General features: G+C 36.8%; 1 protein-coding gene across 4 annotated transcripts in view; it reads left to right on the top strand.

The window, feature by feature from the left end:
- The window catches only part of GALK2 (galactokinase 2), a 52,992-nt gene that overhangs the window by 4,973 nt on the left and 35,764 nt on the right, over nucleotides 1-12,255 (top strand). For 3 of the 4 annotated variants that reach the window (XM_068695999.1, XM_068696000.1, XM_068695998.1), the window contains 2 exons: nucleotides 5,444-5,534; nucleotides 8,411-8,557. In XM_068695999.1, the coding sequence (XP_068552100.1) occupies nucleotides 5,444-5,534; nucleotides 8,411-8,557 (238 nt within the window). The remainder of the gene's footprint in view (nucleotides 1-5,443; nucleotides 5,535-8,410; nucleotides 8,558-12,255) is intronic. The other variant, XM_068696001.1, reaches the window with a different exon arrangement.

Genomic DNA, 12,255 nt, shown 5'->3' with positions numbered 1-12,255 from the left:
AGTTTAGAGCAGGAGGTTCACTGCTCCTGTCTGCCACCTGTTTGTTTGGATTTCTCTTGCGAAGCCTCTGATTTTTCAATCTTTATAAAAGTGCAACCCACTCACCTCTTTTAGCTCATCTTTCTTGTAACCCTATCAGCTGGCAGCAGTTCAGTTTCTCCTGGGGAAAGGAGTGAAACGTTTTGTAATCAATTGCTGCATATGTAAGCTAACACTCCCCTGCTGTTGTCTTTGGGACTACACTCTGGAGAACCTGCGGCTGTATTTTCACAGCACAAGGGCCTTAGCAACAATCCTGTCTCAAAGAGCCTGTATTCCCTCTTCTACTTCCTTCACAGCTGCTTGTTTACAGAATTGTAGAATAATTTAGGTTGTAAGGGACCTTTGGAGATTATCTAGTCCAATCTAGGACTAACTTCAAAGTTACAGCAGGTTTTACAGGGACTTTTTCATTCAAATTTTGAGTATCTCTAAAGACAGAAACTCTATAATCTCTTTGAGCAACCAGTTCTCTAGTTTGGACACCTTTGCTGTGAAGAATATTTTATAAATGTCTAAGTGGATTTTTTCTTGCTGCAGATTACCTGTTTCCTCTTATGCTCCCTTCATATACCTCTGAGAAGAGTCTGGCTTCATCTTCTTTGGAGCCATGTGATGAGTGGTCAAAGACTCAAATGAGATTTTCCCATTCAATTTTCTTCTTCAGGCTGAATAAAAACAGCTCTCCTAGCCTGTCCTTACACATGATGTGCTGTAGTAGCCTTGTAGCCATCTTGGTGACCTTCTGCTGGACTGTTTGGCAGTTTGTCAATGTCTTTCTCTACTGGGAAGCCCCAAACTGGAGACAGTATTCCAGATATGGTCTCACAAGTGCTGAATGTATGGAAATATTCTGGCCATTCCTTTCAACTTCAGCCACATTATCCTGCCTTCTTCCTTGCAACTGACTGATATTTGTGTGGTAGCCAGGTAGTTCAGAGTAGGTCACTCATTTACATGAACTTTAGTGGTCATCTTGCAAAAATCAAATCAGCACCAACTCAGTTGGCTTAAGCCAATGATAAATTACTTCCTGAAGGTGCAACATACGGCAGGCAGCACAGGCACATTTAGGTTGGAAAAGACCTCTAAGATCATCTGGTCCAACCTTTAACCTAGCACTGCCAAGTCTGCGATTAAACCGTGTCACTGAGCACTACATCTACGCATTTTTTGAAGACCTCCAGGGATGGTGACTTAGCGACTTCCCTGGGCAGCCTGTTCCAATACTACACAACACTTTGAGTGAAGAAATTTTCCCGAAGGAACATACTGCCAAGAGTGGGAACTAGTTAAGCACATATTCCTGGTTAAAGCTGAGATATTATCTGAGCTTTATCTTCTGTTCTTACCTTATGTTCTGAGCTGCTACCTGCAAGTTAGGCAGTTAAGAGGAATTTTCACTTCCATGCAAAGTATAAATACGCTAATACTTTATACTCTGTGGAGTATGTTCTCACTATATGGCTGGGCTGAATTAACAGCTCACCACTCCTGAAGGGGGGTGACTTACTTCTTTCACCCCTGGTCTCCCTATTCCTGCTTCCAGCATTGATTACCAATCTTAAGGTAAAGTGTGCCCTAATTAATTTTCTGTCATTTTAGTGAATTGAATTGTCATGAATTCAGCACAAAAGCTTACTCAGGATAAACAGTGGAAACATACAGTGATGAGTGGGGGGAAGGAAATGGAAGACTTTACTTTTCTGTGACAGAAACCTGCAACGGGGCTTCAACTTTGTTGCAAAATCATTTTGCAAGAGACAAGAGTTTCAAAATTGTAACAGCTTCGATTAGGAAAAGTTATTACAAAGGACGCTAAATAAAGCAGTAACCAAAAGGTAAACATATTTTTGTGCTTATTTTTTTGAGCTTTGGCTCATTACATGGCAATTAAAATAGCCTCCTGAGGCACATACAGTTCTTACCAGATATAGAATTACAGCCTTTGAATTCAAATTGTGTGTACAGTCACTGTATTTTTATATCTGCCTTGTTTTCAGTTTAAAATCATATGTTTTAAACCATAAACCAAGAAAAGGTTTCAGATTATGGTATGAAGCATTCTCTGTTTTGTTGAGACACTGTTGCTTAAAAACAAAGCTAAAACATGCCCGTAATTTCATAACAAAGAAATATTTTTCAACACTTTGAATGTTATACCAGATAACAAAATTGTTGAGGATAGATCTTTTTTCTCCCAGCCTGTTCCACTGCTAGATGTTTATGCCTGTGGTGAATGCATGTACATGTATATAGGCCTTTGGCTAGCAAGGACTAACCATAAGCCTTTGTAGAACCACTGTTACCTATTTCATTCTTGTTTTGTGAACTGTTTAGCAGTTCACGTAATATGTAACAGTTCTGTAGCCCTCATCCACCCTGATCATTCATATTAACTTTAGGAAGAACAGAACAAAGGATAGGCGGCAAAAACAAAACAAACAAAAACTTTCTGTTTGTTTTTCATCATAAAGCATCTTATCTGATCAGATGTTTTTTTAAATATATTTGGGCTAAAATGGTATTCAAAAGTTAAAGTCTCTTGAAGATCCAAATAACTCCTCTTCACACAGCACCTTTTTAATTGAGAAAGAGATACTCTCTGAGTATCTGACATCACACATCTCAAAATGCTTTCAGAAATGTCAAAGCATGGTAATTAACAATTATCATTCCATCTCATAGAATGACCTGAAAATCTTTTTTTTTTTTTTTTTTTTTAATAGATTTTTTACAGAGAGTTCAAACAGAAAAACTAAGAAATTGCCGAGACAATGAGGCTCTGTGTGAAAAAGCCAAATTGGTCTCCCAGAACTAAGGATTAATTACTACTCAAGCAAGGAACAATACCTCAACCACATTTTTTTCACACTACTCAAGAAACTCACCTCTTCTAATTATATAGACCAATTAAAATGTTTATATATAGTCCTGGAGGAGGGAAAACCTTACCACAAGTCCTTTAAAATGGAAAGGTTGGAACAGACAATATCAAGGTATTTTTATCTCAAGGGGATGTTTTCCCCTATTTTTTATTCTACTTGTTTTCACAACGTACTTATATCAAACTTCGTACCTTCCAGTAGTAGGACTGAAGGCAAGATTGAAAATTTTATGATTTAAGATATAGCTTGGGCATTTAGGAATGAGTTTTTGTAACAAATCAAATGTGATAATAATAAAAAAAAAAGACTTAAGGATTCTGGGGACCTTGCCAGTTCCACATCCTGTGATTGTATGAATTATGTGCATGTGAAACTTGCCAAGTTCAAAGCCAACTTTTCTTTCTTTTTCTATGTGACATTACAGAAATCTGCAAAATGCACTTTAAGAAATAGTTATTTTCATTTATCCACAGAACCAGCAAATATATACCATAGTATATGTCTTTTCGTTCATTTCATTCTAACTTTGTCTGATTGCATAAAAAGAATTATGCAGATAAAATATTTTACGACCCTTTTTCGAAGAAAAGAGGACTTTAAATTCACTTTATGATAATCACTTTTACACATTGATTTCTAGCATCCTTGCTTTTTTAAAATAATAATTTAAGGTTATTGTAGAAAACAAACATAAGTAAACAGAGGATTATTTTATTCTTCATTACTTTTGACAGTCATTTTCTACTGTACTTCTGGTTTTTGATTATATTCAAAAGCCATAACAAAAACAATTTGTTTTATTCTCTGGAAGATTGTTCCGAAGACATGTGAATCTCAAACTGGAAGAATTTACTGCTGTCCTTGAACTCTACTTGTATTGTACTCTCAACACTCCCTTTCAGATCTTTTTGTTACTCTACAATCCCCAGTATTTTGCACTTAAATCTCTACAATTCTTCAGTGCTGCATTGTTGATGAAGTCCTGTAAGTGGCATTATTTTGAACAGTTCAAATGGGAAGACAGCAACTTACACGTTAAACTGTATAGCAATCTCTGATATTTCTGCACTGCAGTGAATGTTGAAATTGAATGTATAACTGAGAAAATGGTAATTCTAAGTTGATATTTGAAATGTGGTATCTGTCTTGTAGCATTGATCTGGGAATAGGTTGTAGATCGGCAGTACAAGTGGAGTAGCTCATACAACATAGCTACCATTAAAACCTATGTTAGCGTAAACACAAAAATTGCAGCCTTTAACTGCATCACAATAAAGTGAAGTTTTCAGCCATTATTTGAAGACAATTACATCACTGTAAAGATGCTTTATATTAGTATGACTAACATAGGCTCTCTATAGGGAACAGAATACTTTACTGATAAAGATACCTTCACAGTGGTATTTTTTTTTACAGGTATTAACTAGCGGTATTATTTCAGATAAAAATAAAAACAGCACGTCACCAACCTATATAGTTTACAGAAAAAGACTGGGACTAGCATAAGAAAGAAAATTTGTGTTCTCTTAAAAGCTGTGAAGTGTCTCCTTGCAAGTAATTTCTTGAAAGTTTTTTTTTTTTTTTTTTTTTCCTTCCATTAAGACTAAATATTTCCAGGGAATCCAGCTGCCTCTTTTCATATTGTTTGGCAGACCTTGCCTTGTAAAGCACAACTTAGCCTACAAGGTTTGAATAATTTTTGTTAGTTTTTCGTGACATTCTTAGTGCCTTTACTCTTTCTTTGTTGGACATCTGCTGTACTGGCATCAGGTAGATACAGTTATTAGGTGTTTGACAGTATAGACTTCTAAACAATCTACCCTTCCTGATGATTAATGCATGCCCCTCCAAGGCGTCTGCACACCACTCCATGTATATTTTTAAAGCATCTATCTGTAGCATTAGTTTCTTCAGGAACATTCAGGTTTACCATTTTTATTATTTTGAAGTGCAGTAGGAAAACTATTATCAGTGTTATCGTGGAGGAAATAGATAAACTGTTATTTTAATTATATCTTGTAATATACACGTACATAATACAATTTTACAGCATTAGGCCTCTTTTAATGAGCTGCCATTCACAGCGAAGGTAATGAAGATGAATTCCTCAGCAGGGATTAAAGAAAGCCTAAAGTGTATTTATCTCTACTCTAGGCTTGACACGTATGATTAGTTAGATTTATACTTTTCTAAGAGATTTAATAGAGCATGTACATGTGATGGAAGCCATGCTGCCTTGATTACGGGTGCTAAAGGCAGTTTAATTTCTGTAATTTAATTTCTGTAATTTCTGTTAATTTTGTGTAATAATTTCTGTTGCTTTAGGAAATACTATTATGCTTCTATCTAAAATATAGAATTGATTAATAAAGAAGATCTGTACAATAAAATATTGTACTGAAAAAAATGATTAACAGAAATGTTTTTGTTCATCAGCAGGTGGCAGTAATAAGCCATGTTTTTTCAGATTAAATTTACTGACAAGTTGAAACCTCAAGGTTTTTCTGTTTTTGCAGGGATTTTAGTGCTAGTATTAATGACATTCAGATTGACAAAACCAAATCTCAGTGGCATAACTACTTCCTATGTGGACTGAAGGGTATTCAGGTAAGCCCAAACTATTTAACTTATGAAATTAATGTGGAAGTAAAATATGACATGCATATCCATTCATCCTGAAACTACTTCCCTGCATCTCTGTCATTTCTTGATATACAATTATTTAATGATGAGATATGAGTGGTTTTGTTTTAAAATATTTACACAGCACTATATTAATATTTATTAAATAAATTATGATACCAAATAATCACTTATTTAGTAAAGTCATGATCAAACTTGTGTTAAGATGACATTGTTGTATTTTAAAAGTTAAAAAGAATGCTTCCCACTGGACTCATGCGATTAGAATTTGCTTTTTAGAAAGGTTTGGAGTCATGTCTGTCAGGATACAAGGGTCATATTTTAGTCTTTTTCTTCCTATGGAAACATTTTAAAAAAACAGTTTCCATTAATGTTGGAAACATACAAGTAATGCACAACAACTGAGCAAAACTGACTCATGCAGTAGGCAAAAGAAATCTCAGAAAGTACATAAACCACATACAGAAGGAATTATCCAGTAAGAACCATTACTTATCCAAACTTTCAGTGTGTGGAATCTGAATGGGAATTTCAAAATTTCCTAAGCGAGTTAAGAGTAGAGCTATGCAGGAAATGGCACGCTTATGGTAAAGGGTGGAACACTGAACAGACAGACGTTTTCCTGTCTGCTCATTTGAGCTTTATCTTCTCCTCTGTGAGCTAGCCTGTCTCCGGACTGACTTGAAGACTGAACTGCTTGTGAAACCAACTGCTGATTGTCAGTGTGGCCCTGGGAGACAGCCTGAACTCAGAATTGAGGCTTCCTATAAATCTCACCTGTCCTTTGCAGATGATTCATGGTCCTTTGAGTAAAAAAAAAAAAACACAGTGACTTCTCAGCCTAGTGCCAGTCCAGTGACATTTCTTGAAGGGTCAATGGGATAAAGAGTGACAGCAAGGTAAGGTCACCACAGCCAGCCCAAATTATGGGTAAATGTGCTTCTGAAAGCACATGAAGCTTGTCTCTAGTTAGGCCATCTGGGTCGCCCCACAGGGTGATGCAGTAGATAAGCACTGCAGGCAGCCAAGAAAGCATGCTTTAGACCTGGCACTGATGTCTTCAAAATACGATTTTTGGAACAATCAGTGCCACGAATCACTTCATTATGATCCATAGTTCCTAAACAGACCCCCCGCTATGTTTAGATCCCTATAAATTACTTACATTTGCAGTAACGTGAGTATTTTCAATTTTATATAGCTCAGTAACACATGCATTTAAATTGTATTGACTGTAGATATATAGATTAAGTTTATTTTCAATATATCTTTTCTTATATTAAGGCTAGCATGACCAATTGCCTTTCCTTCTTTTGCAGTCTGCTACTGAGATTTGTTTCCTAAGGACAAGCTTTTATACCAGAAGGTTAATTTGCAAAGCAGGTTTTCAGACTCAAGCACTGGCAGAAAATAAGCATGAATGTTACAGACTTAAACACTGAAATACAAGTATTTAGAGGGTCCAGCGGGATAATCTGTTTATATTAAATTGAACATGCTATCCTTTTGGGACAGAACTATTGCAGAACTTGGCAAAGTCCATTTTCATTTTTGAAACCAAAATACGTTTTCTATTTAAACATTGCGTGATAAGTTTGCAAGCCTGATTCACATTCAAGACAGTCCAGAAACTGTGGATCAGTTTCTGGTTACTCAATCATTTTCTGTTTTTGAACAAGCCTGTCTAGTGTTCCTCATGAAGGGCAGCAGTAGTATTTCAGGTATTAATTCCCTTCTGTTTGGAGAAAAGGAAATTTAAAATTTGAAGTGATGCTAGAAAACATTAAAGGAGGTGCTTTGTGTTTGCGGATCTCTACCATTGGTATTTATGGTTGAAGATACTTCAGGAAAAGTAGTAGAAATCTTTTGAAGGTGGGTGCTTCCGTATGGAAACACTGCCATTTTTCTCATTATTGATTATTTTTCTGATTATTTTAATATAGTTCATTGACATATAAGTCTGTATCAGAATATAGTTGTTCATATACCTCCCATACATGTGCAAAGCTTTTTTAGTATGTACTGCGTGTTTACTTCTAACTAACAAAAGAGAGAAATTTATATTAAAGTTATGCTAGATAAAAAGACACAACTAAAAAGTAATTAAAAGGATATGTACACAAGGATTTATGACTTCTCTATTACATATATTATCTGTGATATTTGTTATGTATGTAAAAATGTCTCAAATTTTATTCTAAAATTAGCGTGACAGATCTATCATTGCTGGTGCCTCCTAAAGCATAGTGTTCTTCAAATACCATTATATTTTTTTCAGTGCCAGTCCTGTGGGTGCTTCAGGAGATAAGAGTATCTGGCTCTGAACACAGCTGCATGGATACTAGTTCCTAATCAGCATGATTAGCTCCCTAATACTACATGCCAGCATTAAAAGTGAGGCATGAAGTGGACTGCAAACTCTTTGGGATGCATTTAGTGAGGAGTTGAGGAAAAAAGGATGAAAGGAGGGTGTCAAATGATTGGTAACCTCCGGTACTGTCACCATGACAGCTCAGAGCTGAGCCAGTGCTGTAAAACCCACCCACGAAGCTTGGTAAATTCTTGGGCACTTAGCCCACACTGAATTCTGCTTGGGGTGCAGTTCTGTCAGTCCATGTATGTTTGTGTACAGGAACTGCAGACATACCTTTGGCTGAAGCCTTACCATTGGCTTTGTTCTTAAAGAATAGCATGAAAATTTCACTTTATTTTGGAGATACCAGAAGCAGGTCTTTGGTTCCAGCAACTCAGCAGAAAGATTCTCTTTCTAAGTGTCAGATAATTGCAAGCCTGAGCCTGTCAGTACTTGAAACTGAGATTGTTTATTTTTTCATTGTTAGGAACATTTTGGTCTTAATAACCCAACTGGAATGAATTGTCTGCTAGATGGAACCATCCCTCCAAGTTCTGGTCTTTCTAGCTCCAGTGCTTTGGTGTGCTGTGCAGGACTCGTGACACTAAGAGCTAATGGAAAAACCCTCTCTAAGGTAATTTACTGTAAAACTCAAGAGTGTCAGCAGTAAAATTCTACGTAAAATTAAATATTGTTAATGCCTGTAAACATTAAAAACACGATACAATTGTTTTTGCAAAGAGTTGTTGGATATAAACTTAAGATATTGCACAATTGAGCAAACATCTTTGGCCAAATTTTGGCAGGATTTGATTTTGGCAAGAAAACAGGCTTACATTAAAGCTGAAAAAAAGGAGCGTTATTGTAAGCCTGTGTTTTGGCCAACCATGAGGTCCATGCCTGGACCAGATGTGCTATTTGCAGGCCAGGACTGAGGATATATGTGCTAAAGCATGTGGACCACACCCCCGAGGCCTTTACCCCTCTCCCTGAATGACTTTTCATGGCTGCAACAGCATAGCATCTGTTGGAGGCCTGTGGAACAATTTCTTGATAAATTATATAATCAGCACAAAGCAGAGGTAAAATTCTTCCATCTGACTCTTCTTATTCTTTTCACAGTTTTTTTGGAATGAACATACTTATAATCCAAAATGTATTCCTCACTTTTTTAAACAAACATTAGTCTAAAAACAAACCCCAAGTATGTGACCTGTTACCAATACAAGTGTTAGCAGAATTTGGCTTGTGTAATAAAAAGTTCTGGAGGAGTCATGGTCCTTGAAAGTGCTGTATGGGAATGAAGTTCTCTCCAGTAAAAATGTCTGGTTAAGTGAAACTAGGATCTTAAATTAGAACATTGTCAGGAAGAGAAAAAAACAGATCTAAATGTGACTGTTACACATATTTGTGCCTATTGTCTAATTAAGTCAGACATTCCCACGTTGTGGTACAAAGCCAACTTAAAGTGGTACATGGTGATGGCAGCTGTTAACAGTGCTTGTATACAAGCACTTATCGGAGCCATAAGGTAAACAGCTCCACACAGAAAGCTTTTTCTGATCCATTGTGGCTTGCTCCTCGATGTTGCTGCAGCTGCAGCAATCTGCTCAACAGTAAGTTCTCCAAGCCACATTGCACAACTCAAAGTGCTTCAGGAAGGTATCAAGCAGGGCTAAGGCAGCAAGAAGCAGGGTTGGCAAGGTGCACTGGCTTTCCAGGGAGGAGGATGTGGCTACAGTCATTGTCACCCTGCTTTGTGTTGGTGCAGCGTGTGGTCAAAGGCTAAGTAAGGGAGTGGGTGTTTAACAGAGGCTGTAGTTTGTGAGGTGAGACATAGTGCGATGGTAGAGGAAGACATGGAACTGGGGACCCCCGTTAGATGAGTGCAGCTTTGCAAGAAGAGGGTTGGAAGTGACAGATGTGCTTCTTTATAGTATAGATGTGTACCTGGCTTGCCAAGAAGCTTTTGGTTTTGCAGAGATGGTCTTATCACACAGGTCAGCACCATCTCTGATGGTGGTAACCAAAAGAGCTAAGCTGGGGAACTCCTGATCAAAGTCACTGGAGTGCGTGTGTTCAGAGAGGAATTGGGTATCTGCAAAACCCATAAAACTGACAGAAGTCAGAAAGCCCAAGTTTTACTAGGTAGTAGAAATCTGTAAGTGGAAAACCAGAAGCCAGGTTTTCATTATTCCAAGAAATACTGCTTTCTCCCGAGAATAAATGATACAGTGTGTATCTTGAGGTAAATTTACGCATGGCTTGGGAGTACTGGTTGGCATTATGCCAGACTTTTTTTCTGAAGAAAGGTGCAAAACTCTTTTGGCATTTTTATAGAAACTTGTGGAGGAACAAAAGGAAGACAGAGACTCTACTGAATGTCTTTCCTTCTCCTCGTGTGTCCTGTTCAATCAAACCAAAATTCCTTCTGCTTGCTGGTTGGAAAAGGTGCTGAAAGTTGATGTTGTGTCTCAAATATAGTTGCACAAACACAACAGACACAATTTCACATTTTTGCCAGGAACTCCAGCTGTCTGCAGCCAAGTATTTTGCACTTGTGATGAAAAATGAGCAATTAATGTACAGATGAGAATTCCCAATAGCCAACACAGGAGCAGTTAAGAACATGTCCAAGATTTTGTGTGCTTGTACAGACAGAGACACGTGGTTGTGCTGGGTAAGACAGAGGATGGCAGCTCTGTAGACTGATTACTTTTGTTTAGGCTCAAACTTTTCCCAAATCTGTTGTGTTCTTGGTTAATTTGTTATTTAGTGTTAAGAGACCTCTTATATCTAGCCAGATCCAGGTTCGCTGTTGCACTGAACTTCTGCTTAGTCTTGTGGAACTGCCTCATATAAGACAGTGTTAGTCTGAGTATAAATTAGAGTAATCTAGGCATGTGAGCCCTCAGAAGTATAAAACGTGCTCTCGTGACTTCTTTACAGTTCCTAATGCAGCCTTTGCTGGTGTCAAATGGTATCTGTGCAGGATCTAGTAATACTGGCTGTGTATCAGCTGGGAGCTCCCCCATGGCAGGGAAATTTTTAGCTGAACAGAAGTAGGGGTATTCCAGATCCTTTCTGCTAGAAAGCAAACCAGGATCTTACATTTTTAGGGCTCTGGATATTTGTTTCTGTTTAGTTTTAAGGAAGAAATAGTCACTTATCTTGTCTTGTCACCCCCATCTTTTTTTATTATTATTATTATTTTATTTTATTTTTTATTTTATTTTCAAACGCTTAGATTTGCAAAAATTGTAAATGGTAGCATTTATAAGTAACAATATTTGGTCATTAGAGTAGGCTGTCTTGGTAATTTTATGAGAAAAGATTGACTTTTTACCCCTCATTAGTCTGATGGACTTTGCAAAATCTTAATACTATGGGCTGTAACAGCAGGACAGAAACTTTTGGCTTTGGAATCAAATTTGGCTGAATGGTAGGGCTTCTGTAGCCAAAGGTATGAAAAATTGACCTTTTACTGAATGGAACATTTATCTGTTTTGCTTCTGTGAAACTGTTTTTATTAGAATATTTGAGTTACATGCTCTCTCTTTCCTGATAAATCTATGTTTAAAATAGTAGCTGTAGAGTAAAAATTGCTGAAATTTAGAGCTTTTGTGAGATAACACTTCCAGTGTGATGTTTGGGCCTATGAGATTAAGACACCAAAAAAAACCAAACCCCTAAACGAAAAATACTGTACAAACATAGTTAGAATTTCATGGTGGCTTGATTTAAAAATAGTTTGTGTTTTTTTTTTTCTTTTCCTGACGTTGAAAACAAAATCAGGAAAAAAATATGCTCTCTAATTATTGTGTGTAGCAGTCTGCAATAGGGCATTGTTTCAGTTTGCATACAGTATTTTTTTAAAAACCCATCACACACATACACAATAGTTTAGGGAAAATACTAGTTCAAGACAATTCAGCCAGATGTGCAGTGCTAACCAGTTGCAGCAGTGCAACAGCATTGAAATAGCAAGATGGAAAATTTAGAATGCGATCCTTAAAAAGAATCCATTTTTCTTCTCCAAACAGGATACCAGTCTAAGACGCTGCTGGCATCTCTCAAAGAACAGCAATGCTCAGTATTAGCTTTTGATTTTAAAGTGATTTTTATTTTAGTGTTACAAAATCAATCTTTTGTACAAGTTTTCATCAGGAAAAGATACTTTTTGTAAAGGAAATGGAATAATGCTCTAAATTGTCCCAGCTTTGTGTTTCATGGTAGGAATTAATAAGTACAGAAAATCATTTAGTACATTTGAATAACTATATTTACTTGAAAGATGTGATGATAGTGTTGCTGTCCAAATGTTAAATCTTG

Source organism: Anas acuta, chromosome 12 (assembly GCF_963932015.1).
Source record: "Anas acuta chromosome 12, bAnaAcu1.1, whole genome shotgun sequence".
Lineage (NCBI taxonomy): Eukaryota > Metazoa > Chordata > Aves > Anseriformes > Anatidae > Anas > Anas acuta.
The sequence above is the reverse complement of the archived record's forward strand: the minus strand, read 5'-3'. Positions and strand labels throughout refer to the sequence as shown.